Genomic DNA, 21228 nt, shown 5'->3' on the forward strand with positions numbered 1-21228 from the left:
TTTACTCTTATGTTTGTCTGAATTATATGTTATCATAGTTAATTAAATTACACTAGCTTACCCTTATTTTTCCTGTCTTGTCATGTTGTTCGTTCGGTCGTCTTTGTCATTGTAATGATCACCTTGTGGGTGTGAGCAAAACGTGAGGAGGGTTCTTTGGAGCATGCGCTGGCAGGAGAGGATGGTTTCTATTAGAGTAAGACCGTTCAGTCTTATGCTTGTTTTTGTATTCAGTAGAGGACCGTTCAGTTGATACCTCTTGTATGATCGATCGGTTTGTTCATATGGTTTGTTTCCGTACAGGTTTTTGTAAAGTTTTTAATTTATGGTTATTTTAGGATAACTGTAAGTTAGCTTTATTTTCCTGTAACTGTTCTATTTTATTGTAAATGTAAGAACTCTTAAATATAGTTTACAACTATATTTTTGGGATGTTACACCTTTATTTGTTTTTTAAAATTAAATAATTAAAAATATTAAATGTTTTATATTACATTTTTTTTCAAATATATAAATATACAATACTATTATAATAAAATACTCGGTCTCATTATTTTAATACACCTATCTACTTTAATACTCTATTTTCTAGGTTCTTATGGCTCATGAGTTTAAAAATATTAAAATGTGAATAAGATAGAATTCTTTTATATACATAATATATCTTTGATTGGAGCTATCTTTTCAACAAATCAATTTCTTGATTGGAGCCGGTAAGTTTCATTCCTCTTTTCTAGGTTTTTCATAAAATCTGTGATTATACATACTTTCTATCTTTGCATGAGAATTGTGTCTCTCTTTCTTGACTCTTAGCTTAATTTAGGTTCTAAGGTTGGTTTTCTATCACCAATCGACAATTTGTAGGTTTTTCTAGAATTCCTTACAGTGGAAGCATTGATCGAGGTTTCTTTTAGAGCTGTGCAGAATTTCACTGAAGTAAGAGAAGCTATAATTCACTTTAATTAGTAATTATTTTTGTATGTTTGATAGTATGAGATTCTTGAAATAGTTGAGCTGAATTCGTGATTCTAAGGTAAATGGAAAATGAGTAATTTAATTGTTTTGAGTATGAAATGATAAACTGTGTGTAATGATGTTTTGGTTGTAATTGAATTGCGTGGAATGTGTGAAATCTGTAATAAAGCTGGTTGTTTAAGAATAGAGAAACTTTGTCATGTTTTAAGGGTAGTTTTGAGGAAGTGGAGAGTGAATTTGTGAATTAGAGGTTAATTGCTCATTTGGTCTGTTATGATGACTTTGATAAGTCAAATGGGATTTTCTTGAGTCCCTAAGTTGCTAAGAATAGTGACAAAAGTGGTAGAATGCAATTTGGGTTCATAAGTTGAAGTTTGGTAGATTTTGGAGTGGAGTATGGTTAGGAAACACTTTAGATTGATGTTAGTGAGGTTTTGAAACACTTGTCCATGTGTAATTAAGTCTATAAAATAATTTAGGAGGATTTGAAGTTGGAAAAAATATTTGGAATTGGTAAATTTGGTGTAGGTTGAGTAATTCTGTAGATTTGGTACTGCAGATTATGCAGACTCTTTAAGCGAGTAGAGTCGCTCAGCGAGTGATCGTGAATGTTGGCTCTCTGTTTGTTGGTTCACCCAGCGATAAGGGTCGCTGAGCGAGATGTCTGGGTCTGGGAGCACTGTGATTTTATTCGATCAGCGCATTGGGGATGGCTGAGCGAGCGAATTGAGGGTTTGGTTCACTGTCTGATGAGTTTCGCTTAGCTAGTGATGTCGCAGAGTGTGAGTTCAAGGTCTGGTACAATTGAGAATTTTATTCGCACAACGAGCTGAGTCGCTGAGCGAGTGAATTGAAGGTTGGGGTCACTGTTAGTGGATTTGCACAACGAGCTGGGTCGTTGTGCGAGTAAAGTCTGTGGTCGCTCAGCGAGTGTGTGCACTGAGCGATTGTCCCAGGTTATCGTGCATTATTCTCTCCTTTGTTCTTTATTGGTTGGAGTAATGAAATTGATTTATTTGTGGATAATGTATGAGTATGAAAGTAAGGTTTATGGTTTTAAAATGGTGTGGAAGAGAATTCCAAGGAGGAATTTCTCAGTGGTGATTGTCAAGTTTGTAAGTATGAATATGAGAAGCTCAATCTTGGTGTTCATCCTGACATTCTAATGGTCACCTATTCTCAAGTAGAGAGGGGTGGGGCATGTTGTGAGAATAGGAGGAGGTCCTAGCCTAGGGGCTTTTCCTTGGCCTAAGGTGAGTGATAACGGACTAACCTTGTGTGGTAGCTTGGGGTGGGCCAGCTGTTTCACCACAACAAGTGCACGAACTGCCATAACTACATATTCATACTAATCCGGATTGTCAAGTCAAGTGTTGGTTAAATGCAAGGTTACTCTGGTTTGATATGGTTGTGTTGATCTACTTGAAATTTTAATTGTACTTACATATTATTACTTGTTTTTCTTCTAGCTTACCCTTTTACCTATGTCTGTGTTGTATGTTTTCTTGATTTTCTCTTTTTGCGATGATCATCTGTGGGTGTGAGTAGAGGAAGATAAGATGTATTTGGAGCAGACTCTTGATGAAAGTGATGCTGAAGAGTAGATGTCTCCTGAGTAGTAATTGTAAATATTTTTGTTATAGGATATTTATATATAGAATTTAAATTTTATAGTATATTTTAGATGATCGTAAAAATTTACTTTATAGAATGTTGAATAACTATTTTATTATATTCTTATTATGATGACTATGTTATATTTTGAAATATTACGTTAATACTATGTTTTCACAACAAAATTACTTAAATGACATGAAAATAACAATTTTTAGTATAAAGAAAATTCATCACTTCACATCACCAAAACTCATTATTATACATTGAAATATACAACAAATACAATCATTATACATAATATATACATAATATATATATATATATATATATATATATATATATATTATAATATTTTTCTCCATAAACTATCAATTTTAATACAAACAACATATCGCTTTAAAACTCCCTCGCATGAGAGAGAGAGATAGAATTAAAATACTGACAATGAATTTTCTATTAATTGAGTCTCTTATTCGACTCAAAATATTTGTTACAAAAAAAATTTAGAGAAAAATAAAATGAAGAAAAAAATAGTATTTTTAAAATGTATTTTTTGTTTTAGATAATAAATTGAATATTTTTAAAGAGATTATTTTGCAGATATGACAATAATGTTGTGGTGGACAGTGACTCCTCAGTTCATGCATTAAATGTTTATGTAATGATTACCCTTTCACTCTTTCTCCCTTTCGTCATTTCTTGGGCCAACCAATACTTTCCTACCCTATACTCTCGCCACCTTTTCCGTCTAGTTTTTATTTTTTTTAAATCTATCAAATACTCTTTTATCATTAAAATCATTAAAAACTCTCCCCCAATATTTTTACACTTTATTATATATTATATATTTACATTAAAACTTAATAAAAAAGTCTTTAATCTAAGTTGTACTGAAAAAAATGAACTGAACAGATAACTCAAAACATTTGGTAATACTTTATACAGAGATTATTAATAAATAAAACTGAAAATCTTTTACTTTTTATTTAATACTATTTTAATTTTTTTAACTAAAGTAGATCCTTGATGAATTATATATATATATATATATATATATATATATATACACACACACTTCACTATATCTTTTATAATATGCTATTTAAGTTTTTTCATCTAAATCAATTAAATATTGATTTTTCTTATTTTTAATGCAATTTTAAACAAGTTACCTTTGTATTTTTAAAATATTCCATTTTAACCTATGTTTTTTCTCCGTTATTATAACTAGTTTTTCCTTCCATATTACTATAACTAAAAATTATATTATCTTTAAATTAATAAAAGCGAAAGTTGATAAAAATTATGTTTATAAAAGATTGATAACTAAAAAGTAACAAAAGTATTCGATACAAGTATGATCTTTTAGAGATTTTAAGTAAAAGTGGCAAAGAGGACTACAATTTGGGAATTGACGGATTAACTTATCCTAAACACAGATTGCAAATTTTAATCTTATTTTAGCATTTTGGTATGGTTAGCCTAGTTTGTAAAGTTAGCAGGTTAAAGGAGGAACGTGATGGATTGACATATTGAGATTTGTTAAATTAAAATAATAATAATAATAATAATTTAAAACATTAAATCTTTTATATTATATTATTTTAAAATGTAAATGTGTAATAGCCCTTTAACTTAAATCATTAACACGTTAATTATTAATAATAAAGTAATTAAAATATAAATATATGAAATATTTTAATTTATTTTTTTAAAATTATTAAGTAATAAATTAAGAAATTAAAAAATATTTGTGTGATTAAATATATTTTTTTATATATATACACAGATAAAAAATTTAAAAATTTAAAAATTTAAAAAATTAATGTGTTGGTGTTTTAGGTCATCATTTGACGGAACATGTTATAAATTTGATTCTGTTTTATTGTGATGGACTAATCCAATCCACTTTATTTTTAGCGGACTGGTCACAAATTGAGTTAAAACAAATTTAATTGTCTTATTTTATTTTCCAGAAATCTAGTTTATTATTATAAACTAATTGTTATTGATGTTATTTGCAACTTATATGTATTAATGGATTCTTGATGAATTTATTAAGAATTGAAGAAATAGAAGAGATCTAATCTGATAAACTCAGATTAATCAAATCATAATTTGTTTTTTAAAAGAAACAACATACTTTTCAATTGCAATTCAATAAATTATGCAACATCTTATTTAACAATGTAATATTATAAAATAAAACTTTACATAGTTAATAATTTATAAATAAATATTAAATAAAACTTTACACAACTAATAATTTATAAATAAATAAAGATATAGTGACTATATTATTATAGTTATTCAAAATAACTATACTAGCATATAACATGTTTTAAATTAACCTACTTTGAAGAACTAGAAACTAATCACATAATTACCACCATTTTTTAAAGATAAAAGTTAAACTTAGTTTAAACAATTTTATATTTATACGGTTGAATCAACATCTTTTTTAGATAAGTCATACCTATCTTTTAATCTGCTTGTAACAATAAAGGTAATCATTACAAAAGAAAAAACACAAACACAAGAGAGGACAAATTAGTTTATGAAATAAATGATCATATAGCAATTAAATTGATTTCATCATAAAATAGTGTATTTCACTCATTTATAAAAAAAAAATCAAATATACAATTACAGACTTTTTATAATCAATTATCCATATATAAGTATTGATGTATGATTCTCCGTTATTTGCACTCATGGTAACCTTTATTACTTTGTAGAGTCATTGTCAATGAATTTCATCATAAAGATTAGTTCTTTCAATTGTCATAAGAACATTAAGGTGATTATTAATGACAATGCCTTGTGCCGCTTTCAGTACATAATTCATTTTACTTTACATGAGTCTTTGATGGATATTAGAGTATTAGGATAAATCTCTAGTATTGACTTCTTGTATCAATGCACACATTAAATGAATGACATCAAATAATTTTCTTACAAAATCTATGTAATTACGCTAAACTCACATTTTCATCCACAAACATGATTTCACATCAAATTCTAAATATCAAACAATAACTCATATTTTCATTCATCCACACTAAGTGATATCATGTTCGTGATCAATTACAATCAGAACATATTTTCATACATGTTCACATCCATTAACAAGTCCATTGTCGTTAGAGTTCCATCAACAACTATATAAACAACCATATATCTTTTATTATTCAAATATCAAACCAAAACCACAAATAATAAATCATTTATCACAAAACATAAATCTAAAATAAGACAAACATATAAGAGACTAGATTTTCTAACTATAGACCTTTAATAAAAAATCTCACCGCTCAAAGTAACAATTCACGTGTCTATGATTTAATATCAAAATTTCAACTTGTCCGTTTGTTAACAAAACAAAAATCATATTTTTCCAATATGTCATAAAACAAAAAACAGGGTGGCATCCAGTGGTGCCAATGCCCCTAAAAACAATGGCCCCTAAACTCAAACTTTGCATTTTGAGTTTGATTTGAATAATGTGACATTCTTTAAGCTAATTCTTAGTGTTCAAAATTTGTTTAATGATTATAAGTTTTGTATTCCTTAGCTCAACCAATGTCATATTATCCAATTCAAATCTTACAAAGGTCTTCTTGATAATCAATAAATCAATTTTAAGTTTTTTAAAAACTCAATACACATTAACCATGATTCTACACGGATTCACGAATAATTTAAGTGAAAATAAATTTCAACTAATTTAACCTAATTTAAGTGAAAACCAGCCCTTCAAGCAAACTAAGCATGCAATTTCACAAATACAACCCATCACCCATTTTTAAAAGTCAACACGAAATTTTACAAAAAATTAGTTAAGTTGACTTATCTCACCTAAAAAACATAGGTTTAAACACATGGATTTCGGTTCATGTAAGCTCAAACTCAATATAAAAACAACGTAAAAACAAGTTTATTGAACCAAAAGAATCATCGATTGACAAAGAACAAAAACAAAATCTGTAGGAACGCATACAACCTAATAAGGATCGCTTACAAAGTTAAAAATATATTGGACATTGAAGGAGAACAAAAATTTCAATTTATCCAGATGAAGATGTTGTTTAGTCATATTACAAGAGTTCTATGCAATGAACGCAATCTTAATTCTGATCACAAAGAAAATTAAATTTTGAGTGACTAGAATTTTTTTTTTTAAACTTCCAAATATAGTTTATTTGAAACAATTAAAATAACAAATATGAAATATAAATCTATTTATATTGTTTTGGTTTTTTTTACCATTTCAGTAAAAATATACATGTTTTTTCATTTTAAAATTAAGTAATTGGGCCAGGAAAAAAAAATATTGCATGAACAATAAAAAGTAAATTTAGATGTATTTGTAAGGTAACTGTTGGAAAGATAAGAACAAAATTTAGGTTGATTGTATTAAGAAAAAATATAGATAGGATCCAATGGAAGAGTTTTTTAAGTTTGTTTTTTTTTTTTTGTTTTTTTTACATCACAAAAGAAGTGTGTTAGAGATTGTTCCTGGAAGTTGCTTATTGTAACTTTTTTATTGGATTATTCTGACATAACATTTTAAACATGTTGATGGTTTTTTGTTTTAGTGAATTATTTGATTTAATAAATAAATAAATAAATAAATTATTTGACCCACTCTTCTATCTCTTATTTCCACTTTACAATGTTTTTAATAATAAAATATTACATTTAACTAAAAAAATATAAACAAAATTCTATATTGAAATAATACTATTAGAGGTATTAAATTATAATATAAAAAATGATACTCTTAAACTATTATGGTCCAATGAAAAAAATATTTCCTTATAAAAAACACTTCCTTAAAGGTAAAAAATACACAAAATTTTAAAGTATAGTTAAACAATTGTTCAAATAAAATATATTTGAAACACAATAACGTAAAAATTAATAAAATGAATAATTTCTTCAATTTGTTTGAAATAATTTATTTTAGAGATAAAATTAATATGAACTATTTAACTATAATGTGAAACTGTAAAGACTATATAACAAGTAACTGGAGGTCACAAAGAAATGTTTAAGAAACTTTTATAACTAATCATAGTGAGACATGTTCCAAAAATAACACAAATACTCTCTTTTTTAATTTTTCTCTTGACATAGATGTTATTATAGATGGGATAAAAAAAATAAAATTTATCTTTTAATTTTTCTTATATTAATTTGTTTAAACAATTATATTCTTCAGCGGTATTTTGTCCATTTCTTTTTCATCTTCATCTAGAAAAGCCGATGAATTTTTACACAGAGAACTTAACAAAGTTTTTTATAACACAAATTATCTCCCTAACATGTTGGTAAAACATATATTGCATTCATCTATTAAGTTTTTTTTTATCAATAATGTTTAATTTAACCAATTAAAAATGCCTTAATTATTATAAATTCTTTAGTTTTTTTCTAATCCTTGTGAATATCTTCTTATCCTTATATCAAAATTTTCCTGCATCCAAGTTCAGCAATATAATTACACACTTTTGAACTTTTTCTAACTGGTTAAAGCATCTAATTATTGTACCCAAAAAAAAAAAATCTCATTCAAAATATGATTTTATTCCTTAAAGCCTATAAAAAATGCAATTTTGTTAACAATAACTAATGAAGTTATTTTTAAATAATTTAAATTAATATTTCACTACAGTTTTTTTAAACCTTAATTATACCATATAATTATGGTATAAATTTTTGTGTGGACAAATGTCTTAAAAAAATGGTTATATATTATCTTTGGAGTGAGTGTCTTAGTCTGTAGTCACACCTTATCAAAATATTATTAAGTAAATTAGGTTTTCAAATATAGAAATGAAAAATAAAAAAAAATGTGTTAACCTTAAATTTTATATAAGAAATATAAAAATAAGTTATTCAGTCAGTCATTTAAACGTTTTCTTCATAATCTTTTTAATAGAATAATTACTTATTGACAATTTTTATAATTTAGATAAATTTATTTAAAATGCACAAAAGGACAGTTTTTGAGAAAATGCTACATAGAATGAATACAGCATGATTAAAATGTAGGTATTATCTGTGAAAATTTTCTATATAATAATATTAATTAATAGTTGATAATTGTTATAAAAGAGACAAAATTTAGAAGGTACTACTGGAATATCTATAAAAGGAGGAGCAGTAATGTGATAAATGTTCAAGTCATTCCTTCCAACAGTCTTTTAGCTATTTCTTCTTCCTCTCATTGGAAAACCCATATAATCATCACACACAACCCATTTTTGCACTGCACCACTCTCCTTTTTCTCCCTCTTTCTTTCTTCTCCAGACCTTTCTCTATCATCAGACACTCTTCTCACCATGGTTTCTCTCAATCCAGAAGCACCTGAATTTTTCCCCACTCATGCGATGAAGCTTCACAAAAAAGAACAACCTTTTACGTGTCCCAATTTCCCCACTTCCTTCTACTACGTTGTTTCTTCTTTACCTTCTCGAGAACTTCACCCTTATGTTTACTACTCCACCACAACGCTTCCACCACCTTCTATAACCATTCCTTTGGCACCACAATCTGAACCATTCTGTATCCATGGAATGAAAAAGGGACCTAACCCAGTAAACCAGAAGAAGGATGAAGTGGTTGTAGATGAAGACCTAAAGCGTGGCTCAAAAGGGCTTGTGCAGAAGCAAATGTTTAAATCTTACATAAGTCACAGAACAATGAATGGTCAAAGTTCTGAAGGTACGAGGATGAAGACTTACGTGCCGAGAAAGAAGGGAGAACAAAAGGGTCAACACAAAAGCTTTGACTTTTCAAGGAACGGAAATATTACGAAGCACCCAGATGAACAGTACTGCTGGAGGGGTTATCCTAAGAAGAAACGGTGTTTTCGTCTGTTGCCTATTAGGGTGGAGAAGAATGAAACCACTGTCATGATCAGAAATATTCCTAGCAAATACAAGTATGTGATTCTATAGTATAATATATAATAACCTTGCTTATTCCCTTTTGTGTCTGATTTTATTTTTTTGAAAACTGTATCGGTCAACTTTCAAAGCCGAGATATGCTGGTGGAGTTTCTGGATAGTCACTGCATGAAAGTGAATCTGAGAGACAAGGAGAAAGGCGAAGAGGCCTGTTCTTTAGCTTTTGATTTTGTTTATTTGCCAATTGATTTCAAGTAAGTTGGTCTATTCAATTTGTGTGTGTTTAGCTTTGTTTTCTTTTTTAGTGTGTAACATTGATTATAATTTTGTTCATGTTTTGCAGAACTGGGATGAACAAGGGTTATGCTTTCGTGAACTTCACCAAAACCCAGGCAGCTTGGAAGTTTCTTTTGACAGCCTCCAACATGAAATGGGACTTGTTCCAGTCCCACAAGATACGTGAAGTGTTTTCTGCACGTTTGCAGGTATAGAGTTACATACACATAAAATCATAGGATAGACTTAATCATTATTCTTACTGTTTAAGCATTAATATTATTATATATGTCTCTTCATCTGTTCAAATGCTATTTTCATTAAAACTAATTTAAACCATTAGAGACTAAATTTACAATTGTATAATGCTACATATAGTTAGTTTAGTTCTTTATTAACATAAAAGACTTGTTTTTATATTCTGTTTTACTGCAATGTAGGGGAAAGAGAGATTAGAGAAGCACTTTGAAACTATGAGCTTTCCGTGCGAGTCCGAGGATGTTCTGCCGGTGTGCTTTAACCCACCACGTGATGGTGTTATAAAAGGAAAACAAATAACATGTGGGAAACTGTTGAAGCGTGAACAAGTTTGAAGAGAGTGATGACAAAGCTTTCTAAGTTGGTTGAAGATGGTTCAATGTTTCTATGTATTTGTTAATATGCATGCATGTTTTTATATCTGTTTAGTAGTTTAGGTTGTGTTGTGGTAATTGTAGTATTCATATGATGAAACATGGTTTTGAAAGTTTCCACGAATGGGTTAGGTGGACCCTGGCCACTTGATCCCATGATATGAACCAGGTTGTGTGGTGGGGTCCACCCTTTCTGTCGTGAGGCTCAACACTGAATCAAGCCTTATGCTAATGAAGTTTTCTTTTGCAGTGTTTCCTCTGTTGGTATAAGGATCCTCCTTTTATCTGTTTGTGTATATATATATTTGGTAATGTATTTAGCTTGTATCCGACGAAAGCTGGAGCTGTTTTTTCGGCTGAGGGAATATTTTTTAATGCGTTGTGTCGTTTATGTTTCTATTTGTGGTAATGTCGCAGTTCGTTGCTGCGAAAGTTCAAATGCTTGATGTTAGTTTTTGTGATATCTGGCATGTCTGGGTTTTAGTCAGCGCCTGGAGATATGTATGAAGTCAAAGGGCACAACAAACGTTGTCTGGGGTCAGTGTTAAGTTCTGCATGGATCATTTGCTTTTGAGATTGTGCTTGTTGGGTCATAAGATTTTAACCCTTTTGAAGCAATTGGAGAATTAATGGGTCAGTCATAGTAGGTGTTTTGTGCTCTTTAAAAGATGGTTAAAAATGGTGAAGATTGGGGGGTTTAACTTTTTCTGAGTATGGACTTTTGGAAAGTAGAGCTTGTTTTGTTTGTCCTCAACAAATTTGGAACTATTTTTATTGATAATCACTTTGCTCTTGTAACTGGTATGCTTTTTGTGGCTCTTTAAAACCTTGGCTTTCAGAAAACGATGCTGTAGTTTCATGGAATTGGTGGTGAATGCAAGTAGTTTGGGAATTGTGACTTTTATAATTGTAAAATGAATGTGACCTTTTTCAACTTAGACAAATTTCCGATTCCAAATATTTAGTTTATTAAATGTAGAAACGTTGGGAGTTGCTTCCTACGTAAATTTTGAATACAAGGTTGTTAAAATTTAAATGTAATAGTGTATTATGAAAAAGTACACTATTTTATTTTCTCTTTTTGCATTACAAAACAATTTGGATGTAGAAGTAATTTTTTCTTAAGATAAATTATATGTAATGGTGTGCAATTTATAAAAAATTAGCAGTGCTGTGAAATTATGACTATATAGTATGAAGGCTAAATGACGAAAAATTAAAAAAAAATAACAGTGAAAAGTTCAATGGTGAGATATATATAAATGGGGGTGTTGCGAGAATCGAACTCGCGACCTCTCGCACCCGAAGCGAGAATCATACCACTAGACCAAACACCCTTCTGATGATAATGTTTTCTTCCTCTATTAAATATATCTTGATTTCTTGTGTGCCATCTTTTTAGGCCCAAGCCTCAGTGCTAAAGAGTCAGATACTATCTACTATCTCAGGATTCATCCGAACCAAAATGGCGGCAGTAGCAGCAATATCCTCTCATCTAATGTTTGTTCTTCGTTTACAGCCATTGCCATTATCACCCTCTTCTTCTTTCTTTTCTTTCCTCAAACCTCTTCTTGTTTCGTCTCCTAATAGTATATCTAGACCCTTTCCACGTCTCCAATTTCCACCGCTTCGAAAATCTCTCTGCTCCATTTCCTCTTCTGTTGTGGTTTCCGAAGACGGCGAGGAAACAGAGATTGGGGATGATGAATTGGATAGTGAAAGAGGCGATTTTGGAGATACCCAATTAGATTCAACGTCGTCGCCGTTGGTGAGAAAGAGGGAGGAGAGGCTGAAATTGGAGGTGCCGAGTCTCAGTGTGAAAGAAAGGAAAGAGCTTGCGTCTTATGCTCACAGTTTGGGGGATAAGCTCAAGACCCAGTTGGTCGGAAAATCTGGTGTTACGTCCAATGTTGCCACCTCTTTCATTGAGACCCTTGAAGCCAATGAACTTCTCAAGGTATCGATCAATTACGTTAGTTTCTCGGTTTGATTGTGGTTGTCCTTTTTGTTTTCATGAATTTTTCTGGTGCTTGGAAAAAGAAACCGTTGGTTGTATTTTTCTTGCTCTATGGCTGATTGTTGCTTGAAATATTTTCATAAAACTCAGTATTGCACTTAAATTAGTTGAAATTTCGTGTGGCTAGAGGCATTCATTTACGTTGCATACCTAGAAAACAAAATGCGATTTTCACTTATTTTTGGCTGGATTTAATCTCTACTAGTCACTAAATTAGGTTGCTGTAGACTGCAGGAACTGTTTTTTTATCCACATAATTGTTTCTACTACGGTGTCTTCATAGTGATTCCTCTGTTGATTTGTAACTTGAAAATGAAAAAAACTTTTTTCAAAATCTTGGATGGTATTTACAGATTAAAATACATAGGAGCTGTCCAGGTGAGTTAGATGATGTGGTGAAGCAGTTGGAAGAAGCAACTGGTTCGGTGGCTGTTGGTCAAATTGGTCGAACTCTGATCATATATAGGCCCAGTGCAACCAAACTGAAAGAGGAAGAAAAGAAGAAACAAGTTCGTAACTTTATTCTGAAAAAGCAACTAAATTCAAGACTAGTTAACAAGGTAAGAGTTGTGCCGTTATGTTGTTTTGCATAAAGTATTGTGTTCAATTGCGACGTTTCCCTAATGTTCTTAAGAAACTACAGAGTAGGGTTCAAGTTCCCAAATTATCGCGGCCTGGTTCTTCATGGAAAGGAAGAAAAAGTAGGCCATAAACACATTCTACTTGTATTGAGGTTTGTCCTGGTTCTCCTGCCTGACCAAGCTTGAGGCTATTGCATGCATAAAAACCAAAGGTCATTAATTGGATGTTTATTGGCAGAAGAAAATACAGTTAACGTTCATTTTAAATCAATGAACGCTTCATTACGAGAATAGAACGACTAGAGAGCATGACAATGCATTGAGTTTGGTTATGATTGTTTGAAGACCAAATCAATAGATTCTACGGCGATGAACTTATTGTATTTGCAATTATTATTAATCAAAACTCTTACTGAACACACCGTTGTCAATAACTTAAAAACCTTGATTAAATACATTACATTTTAATAATCTTTTGTTGGTAACAAAGGACATCTTTTAATGAGATGAACAATTGTTGATTGGCAAGCTGCAATTAATGTGACTTTAACGTGGCTTTGAATTCTTCTTCTGGTATGAGTATTTTTAAATTTAGGCAGCAAGTAGTTGAAGGACATTGTAATTCACTGTAGAACGCGTATAGTTTTATTGTAGATTTTCTCGTTTCACGTTAGAATCACGTTGAAACTGAAACTTCCGTTATTTCAGTTACGTAGGAAAAAATTGATTGGGTCTAGAAATACATTTTACAGTGTGTTCATTGATTGGGTCTAGAAAATTGATGTGCTGACTTGCACATCGTTTAAATAAAATCAATTTTGTACATTTGATTCAAAATCAATTTTTGCCAATGATTAGAAAGATCTATTTTATAAAACCAAGGCCACAAGTCAAGTAGTCCTCAGCTTTCGCAGCTCATGCTGATCTGTGTTTCCTGAGTACAAAACACCCTTGGGAGAAAGAAGGCGCTGAAGGGCAATTGAAAAGCGAGCCTATCAACCAGAACAGAATTACAAGTCAGAATACTTGGAGAACTAGTGCTTCAACTTAACACAGGCTAAGGGTCTTATTCTTACCCATTGAAATATTGCGAGGGAAAACCAGCAGCCAAGTAAACCAAATCTACTGCTCATGGCCTGGGCATCACAAAAAATTGTGTTTCAGGCAAAATTGGGCAATCAAGATTACTATGAGTTCCCCGAGCTTAAGGAAAGGTAGTTTACCCATAATAGCAGTGAACCCACGCAAAAGCATCCAGTCATTGACAAACTTATAAATCTCAGGTCCCGCCCAGCCTGCATGAGTAAAAAAAGTTCTAATATGGATTTTTGGAGACATGCAAGTCCCTGTTTTGAATCAGTAGTGCCGAAAATAGAACAAGTTTGACTGCGGTGTCGGGAATAAAATAGCTTACGACTAGTCTTTTTTAGCTTATGCTAATAATCTTCTAAGCAAACTTTTCAAGAGCAAGTTGGTAGTTTATTCTAATAAGTTTTATAGTCAAAGTTATAACATAAGCTCTAATGAATAAAAGCTTCACAAAGCTGTGTAACACAAACACACCAGACGTCCTTTGAACGTACTGAAAAAGTTTTATATGCCTATTTTTCCCCATTTATATAAAGATTTAACGAACATACCAGCAATGTTCCCTCGAGGCTATGAGTAGGGGGGGTTATAGACAGTGCTATAAAGTATGGAATCAGCACCTTATGCATCTGCACAGTCATGATTACAAAAACATCAGTTAACAGTAATCTTATCAAAATTTCAAAATATATTAACTAATTCACAAAAATTGCTGCATTTCTGTTTTGTTTTCTCTGTTGCTTGTGTGCGGTCCAACCAGGCACTGGTTCAGTAACCTGTCAGTACACCCTCTTCAACTGAGTGTTTGGAAACCAGAAAAGAATTAAGTGAACCAGCCTGTTTCGTACTTAACTGGTTTGAGGTTCTTGTACAAAATGGTAAAACTTTAACCCTAGGATTCAAAACTTGATATGTCCAGCTTCATCACCATGTCACGCTGCTGGCCACTAAAGCTGGTCGTTTATTTCAATTTTTTTTTAATAATAGTCCTTTTCGATTGTGTTGAATCTATGTGGCAACTTAAATTCATTCATTTATTGGTTCAAATCTATTAAATTTTTACAACGCATGACACATAATATGATCTTTTATGTTACTTTAAAATCTAAACAAACTCAATCTCTATAAGCATAACATTTGTTTATTAATCTGATCGTGTAACAATTACATTGGTTCAACCCTCAAATACATAAACTCTGAACTACAATATTTACAGTTTTAATATCTGATCTGTTTTTAAAAATATTATTGCACATGTAATGATTTAAATCATAAACTCCCAAAGGACCAGACTAACAAGGAAAAATGGTTATTTAACTTCGAAATACTTGATTGACTATACCGGCACGTTTTCAAACAAGTTGCAAAGCACAAAAGGGGGACACAACATAGATATCTAAATTATAAAAAGGAAAGAACTGACCTCCTGAATGACCATCCGATCAGGTGTAAAAATGTATGGAAATAACCAAGGAACCGATGTTCCAACAATCCCCAGCAATAATCCAAGTATGATTCCGATTGTCAGAAGAGACCTTAGGAGCAATTGGGCCTGTAATGAAAAATTTGAAAAAGAAGAAATAAAAAGAAGAAATGATTAGAAATTATCGTCTTATAACATGAATGTCAACTAAACACGAGTGATGGAGACCTTAGATATGAGGATAGGGCAGAGATCCTTGGACATCCGAGTATGATCTGTGACATTATAAATGAGAAACCCTAACCTTTGATAAGCTGCGATTAGCTCCGTATATCAATTCAGGCATAAATGATTGAGCAGTTTGGGAGAGAGGTTCACCCCAAACAGTACACATGGAATATGTTTGGACCATTACCTGAAGCAAACATTTACGTTATCATTCGCCTTAAATTTGGTTTTCACGGAAAAACCTCAATTAGCAAATAAAACTAACTTGATGAGCAGCCATTGTATGTGTACCCAATGATGTAGCGAAATATATAAGCAGTGAGTAGAAAGCCACCTAAACATTAGAACTTCATATTACATTAAAAAGCTTAAACTAATCCAGACAAAGATACAGATCTAGTATAATGATGGAGACAACCTTTGACATCATTGTCATAAATACAGGAGCAGCAAGCCCAAATATCATCAGAAGTTCCTTCCCTGACGGAATGGAGAAGGCAAGTGCATTATATCCCTTTTTGTTTAGAGTTTTAATCATCATGCAAGCAGCAACAACCTAGAATCAGTATGAGAATAGAAAAACAGTATATGACGAGTTAGAGACAGTACTTTGAGAGTAGGAAAAGCCACATATAATACAATTCAATACATTACAATGCATAAGGGTTAGCTCAGCATACTTGTGAAATCATTGTAGCCCACGCTGCCCCTACAATTCCATAGCCTAACCAGTTGCACAAAACTATGCAACCAATAACATTTAGAACAGTGGCAGCAGCCAAGGACTTCAAGGGTCCCAAGGAATCTTTCATGCCAAGACTACAGAATGTGAAATTAAATTAATAAACCAATGCTCACTCTTTTTCCAAAACCATTCCAGACATTTGGCATTATAAGCTCTTCCAATTGTAAGAGCAGAGCCTAAAAAAGGTTATTTACTCAGTTTTGAAAGAGGAAACTGCATACTTAGTTCAAAATACAAGATACAGACTATACATTCAACATATAGAGGTAAATTAACCTTGTGTGAGAAATGCCAAAGCAAGGGAATTTTAGCCAAGCCAATAGTTTCCAACAATATATAAAGACAAATCTAATATTATTACGAATATTATTTTCAACATGATATCAATATTCAAGCCTCGAATCATTAACTCAGGATCAACAAAACCTATCGCCCCAGAGAATCAGATGTCAGAAATCAAAAGCGTATTTGCACCTTGCACTTTGAGAAACCCATCCAACAAGTAAAGCAGGCCACGCCAAGCCTCGAATCTAACAAAAACAGAGAAACCAAAAAATCACTGCAATAAATTAAGAGGGGAACACCACAGTTTATAATTAGGAAACACAAAGCAAAATATTATTAGCAGGTTTTGAGAAATGTCTTGTTATTATTACCTTAATCTAGAATTGCCAAAAAACAAAATTGATGAAATATAAGGGGTGTTTACTTGCATTTTTATTTCCCATTTTCAAACTACGAAGCAGCACCTCATTTTCAATTTGTTATTAAGGATTTGTAGAAGAAACAAACAAATTTGCAGTATAAATATTTGAAAATAGAGGCAAATTATAAGGGAGGTTGCCAATTTGTAAATAAAAAATGAAAAAGGATAGTAGAAACACACGTAAACACCCTCTGCATTACTTTCCTCCACAAATAACATGTCGAGTACCTTCTTGAATTCATAGAATGTTAATTACAATCTTTATTATTCGAATGACATAAAAACATGTAGAAACAAACCTTTACATAACTGCTAGCTGCAGGTACTATGTGTGCATTCTTTGATCCAGTGAAAGCTGAAAAAGCATAAATAGAAAAATCACCAGCTATGGGATTGACTCTGCTACCCTTTCAGCACAAGTGAATTATTGTTTTCAAAACGTATCAAAGAACACAGGTGGCTAAAGCACTCTATTTTCAATACCAGTTATTATTGCAGAACCAAATAGCCTTGTGAACAAAAGCATCATAACGCCACAAGATAACCCAACAGAAACCAAGATAGATATGTGATGTTGCACTTCTTGTTTGTCCTACATAAGTTCGTGATAAAATTGGTATAAGTCCCAAAAGTGCACAAGTTAAATATGCAGATTGGAATAAACAAGGTGATGTAGATTTAGTCAAATAAAGTAATGCTAGATAAAGATGTGGCCATTGCATTACCACATGTTTAAATATTGCAACATTGAAGGTTAAGGTGTCGATACTATGTTTTTAATGAAAGACACGCTACAGGAAGGTATTATTGTGCCTTGAATTCAACCCTTTTCTATCCTATTATTTAAAAAATGGCACATGAAGATTTTGTATTGATTATAGAGATATGAACGTAATTATGATGAAAGACAGTTTTCCTATGCCGATTATTTTTGAATTAGATGGAACAACTTATTTCTCTAAGCTGAATTTAAGATTCGGATAAGGAGGAGGATAAACATAAGATAACATTTATAACTCACCACGACCATTATGAGTGGTTGATGAAGTCACTTGGGCAATAATTAATGCCCCTACAACTTTTGAGAGCTTAATGGATGAAGATGAAGCTTTTCAAGGTCTTCTTGGGGAAATATGCCTTAGTATTCTTTGATGATATATTGATTTATAGCTCTTATCAGTCCTCCCATTAGTCTCATTTGGAGGTGGTACTTCCGATATTGCATCACATAGATTTTGTGCAAATTATCTAAATGCTCATTTGGATTGCAGCAAGTAGATTATTTGGAACACAGTCTCCAGTACAGGAGAGGGAATGGACAAAAGCAAAGTGTAGGTACTGTTGGATTGTCCTATACATTTGAATCTTAAAAATCAGGGAGGCTTTCTTGTGCTTACAGGATACAATATAAGATTTATAAAGAGTTATGCTTCATTGAGAAATAAATTTCCACTGAGATAATCAAAACTGCCATTTGCCCAGGCCCCAGTCCTAACTCTTCCTGATTTTTCTCAACCTTTTTGTCTTGAAAACAGATGCATCAGGATTAGGGATAGGTGCTGTGTTGAGAAAAACTCACCATCCAATTGACCACTAGAATGCAGAGGCAGTCAAACTATAGTAGGGAGTTTTATGCCATTTCTGAGGTTGTTATTAGGTTCAGGCGTTACCTCCTTGGCCAGAATTTGTGATTAATATGGATCAGAAAAGTTTGAAGAGCTTAACTGATAGTACTCCAGACACCGGAACAAAAATATTGGCTACCCAAATTGTTGGTCTATGAATTTATAATTGAATATAGACCTGGTAAAGAAAATGAGGCAGCAGATTATGGCTTAATCCCAACCTAGAGTTCAGCTTGGTCCGATGCTGAAAGAGGCTCTGTGTGCTCATTCTAACCTCTAATTACACAGTAAATTTTATACTCAAAAGGTAGGCTAGTTATCCTAGCAGAACATGAATTAGTCAAACAGATTCTGTATGAGTTTCATAGCTCATTGCTAAGGGTAGGACATGCTGGTGTCGCTAGAACCTGTCCAGAATAACAGCCCAATTTTATTGGTAGAGCATGCACAAAGACGTCAAGCAATATGTTCAGGATTGCCTCGTTCGTCAACAAGCTACAACGGAAAATACTCTTCTTGCTAGCTTACTTCAACCCTTTCCAATTCCAGAATAAATATGGGAAGATTTAGCTATTGATTATTCATCACAGGACTTCCATCTTCCAATGGTTTCGCAGTGATTTTGGTGGTAATTGATAGATTACCAGCAAGCAAGTGGCTAATATATTCATGAAGACCTGTCAAACTACACGATAATCCTAAAACCATTGTTTCAGATAGAGACAAGGTGTTTACTTAGTTTTAGCAATATTTGTTCAAGTTGAGCGGCACAACAACTTTGAATAAGAACATCAACTTTTTTTTTTTGTAACGACAACACATGCATCTTACTCGACATTCAATAATCTCACGTGTTTGTTACCAACCTGTTTAGCAAGGGCAGTGGCAACCATATTGGAAGTGGCAATCGATAGAAACATGAACACGTAGCTCATGTAATCACAAACAACAGTAGCAGGACCTGCTCGTAGGAAACTAAAATAAGTTAACGATATGTTTTTCATAATCAAGACAAAACCTAATAATGTGAATTGAGCGACGATTAATCTCCTTCAATACCTAGAGCAGCAAGTTCAATGGAGCTTCTCTGACCAATAATTGCAGTATCAATGAGACTCATGAGTGGTGCACATATCCAAAGTCCGGTTGCTGGACCTGTAAACATCACAATTTCTTTTATCTGATCCAATATTCCTTGATTCGCTAGTTCCTTTTTCTCACCCTGCCTCGATACTTGTTCTTCCTTTTCTTCTTCTTGACCTTCGTCAGTGATTTCATCACTTCGAAATGCGCGAGCGGTTACGAAGGCATTGCGATGAAACGTGCATGCTGAAGCTGTGGTTGAGAGGGAGAGACCGAGAGGAAGAGAATGTGCAGAGAAAAATCGAGGAAGAGAATGTGCAGAGAAAAATCGAGGAAGAGAACGGTTTGAAAGTGTGAAATTAGGGTTTTGGCGGGGAGAGGAGTGAAGATAAGAAGGAAGAGGTAGCGGCTTGAGTTTGAATGCCATTCTTCGCTCTGTGCTTCGGTGTATGGAGGGAACGAAACGAAACGAAACGAAACGAAAAGGATTTATATAACCCAAAATCCTTAGGCTGTGTTGGGGTCGGCGAATTTTTCATTTTTAGTTTTAAATTATAAAATTGGAAATAAAAGCATTTTATTTATTTTTATTTGGGTCCCGTCACTGATAGGTATTGATATGTGGTTACATGATCTAGGGGCAGAGTCTCTCAACCATTTTGTTTTCATCCACGCGATGAAATCCAGAGGAAAAAAACTGCCACTATTTAAATAGTGTAGAAATGAGTGATGTGATTTGCTTGGTCTCAACTAAGACCATATTTTATGTGAGATTATTTTATGGAAGACACAGACGAAATTTAGCTCATAAAGTTATGAACACACTTATCTAAGAAACATTTTTAAAATGAAAGACTTTTTGTTATGTAAGAAATATTTCTGAAATAAAAGGCTTTTGATATGATACGTTGTTAGATTTTAGGATTTTTCACTTTTATTATATTTCTCCCAACTGTTATTAGGATGAATCACACTTTAATTTTATGGTGAGATTTTTTGAGAAAATATATAAGAAATTCGGTAACAATGAACGAAACTAAATAAGAGATGAGAAAATAACTTAAAACCAATAGATTTATAGATTTTTTTAGTTACATATTATTTGTTTTGTTCATTTTGTCTTGTGCGATTTTTAACTCTTTAAATTTCTATCATTTTACAAGTTCGAGCTCTTCTCCCGCGTACTCGAAAACACTGACTTTGGAGGGCGCAAGTTCATGTGCACGTTGTTTATCTATCTCCATGATTTTCTTCACTGAAAAACCAAATCACGAGATTTAAACTTAAAGTCTCGTCGAATGAGAGTGAAGAGGCAC

At 32.2% G+C, this 21228-nt stretch overlaps 3 protein-coding genes and 1 non-coding gene across 4 annotated transcripts; 2 read left to right on the forward strand and 2 right to left on the reverse strand.

The window, feature by feature from the left end:
• The first annotated feature begins 8940 nt into the window (after nucleotides 1-8940).
• LOC108339470 (uncharacterized) lies at nucleotides 8941-10376 on the forward strand. Its single transcript, XM_017576598.1, has 4 exons — nucleotides 8941-9542; nucleotides 9639-9761; nucleotides 9851-9992; nucleotides 10224-10376. The coding sequence occupies exons 1-4, from the start codon at nucleotides 8941-8943 to the stop codon at nucleotides 10374-10376; spliced, it is 1020 nt and encodes a 339-aa protein (XP_017432087.1).
• Nucleotides 10377-11680: 1304 nt separating this feature from the next.
• Nucleotides 11681-11752, reverse strand: TRNAP-CGG (transfer RNA proline (anticodon CGG)). The gene has a single exon. It is a non-coding gene; the product is annotated as a tRNA-Pro (tRNA).
• Nucleotides 11753-11834: 82 nt separating this feature from the next.
• On the forward strand, nucleotides 11835-13432 carry LOC108340634 (uncharacterized). Its single transcript, XM_017578131.2, has 3 exons — nucleotides 11835-12372; nucleotides 12786-12992; nucleotides 13076-13432. The coding sequence occupies exons 1-3, from the start codon at nucleotides 11881-11883 to the stop codon at nucleotides 13142-13144; spliced, it is 768 nt and encodes a 255-aa protein (XP_017433620.1). The 5' UTR covers nucleotides 11835-11880; the 3' UTR covers nucleotides 13145-13432.
• A 262-nt stretch (nucleotides 13433-13694) lies between these two features.
• Nucleotides 13695-20494, reverse strand: LOC108340633 (protein DETOXIFICATION 46, chloroplastic). Its single transcript, XM_017578129.2, has 14 exons — nucleotides 19889-20494; nucleotides 19696-19790; nucleotides 17688-17796; nucleotides 17504-17559; nucleotides 16973-17028; nucleotides 16434-16572; nucleotides 16172-16309; nucleotides 16019-16087; nucleotides 15830-15940; nucleotides 15526-15654; nucleotides 14654-14731; nucleotides 14237-14308; nucleotides 14090-14149; nucleotides 13695-14005 (listed from the first exon to the last, which is right to left on the reverse strand). Exons 1-14 carry the CDS (start codon nucleotides 20337-20339, stop codon nucleotides 13904-13906), a joined length of 1665 nt encoding a protein of 554 aa, XP_017433618.1. The 5' UTR covers nucleotides 20340-20494; the 3' UTR covers nucleotides 13695-13903.
• Between the last annotated feature and the right edge of the window lie 734 nt (nucleotides 20495-21228).

The sequence above is a fragment of the Vigna angularis genome, chromosome 5, assembly GCF_016808095.1.
Source record: "Vigna angularis cultivar LongXiaoDou No.4 chromosome 5, ASM1680809v1, whole genome shotgun sequence".
Classification (NCBI taxonomy): Eukaryota; Viridiplantae; Streptophyta; class Magnoliopsida; order Fabales; family Fabaceae; genus Vigna; species Vigna angularis.

Bases quoted from the DNA above. Each gene is read 5' to 3' on its own strand.
- LOC108339470 (XM_017576598.1), top strand. From the start codon at position 8,941: ATGGTTTCTCTCAATCCAGAAGCACCTGAATTTTTCCCCACTCATGCG. The intron at 9,543-9,638 runs GTATGTGATTCT...CAACTTTCAAAG, and splicing joins AATATTCCTAGCAAATACAA to CCGAGATATGCTGGTGGAGT. The intron at 9,993-10,223 runs GTATAGAGTTAC...ACTGCAATGTAG, and splicing joins TGTTTTCTGCACGTTTGCAG to GGGAAAGAGAGATTAGAGAA.
- LOC108340634 (XM_017578131.2), top strand. From the start codon at position 11,881: ATGGCGGCAGTAGCAGCAATATCCTCTCATCTAATGTTTGTTCTTCGT. The intron at 12,373-12,785 runs GTATCGATCAAT...TGGTATTTACAG, and splicing joins AAGCCAATGAACTTCTCAAG to ATTAAAATACATAGGAGCTG. The intron at 12,993-13,075 runs GTAAGAGTTGTG...AAGAAACTACAG, and splicing joins ATTCAAGACTAGTTAACAAG to AGTAGGGTTCAAGTTCCCAA.
- LOC108340633 (XM_017578129.2), bottom strand. From the start codon at position 20,339: ATGGCATTCAAACTCAAGCCGCTACCTCTTCCTTCTTATCTTCACTCC. The intron at 19,791-19,888 runs GTATTGAAGGAG...TCCTACGAGCAG, and splicing joins CATTGAACTTGCTGCTCTAG to GTCCTGCTACTGTTGTTTGT. The intron at 14,006-14,089 runs GTAAGAATAAGA...TCTGGTTGATAG, and splicing joins CCCTCGCAATATTTCAATGG to GCTCGCTTTTCAATTGCCCT.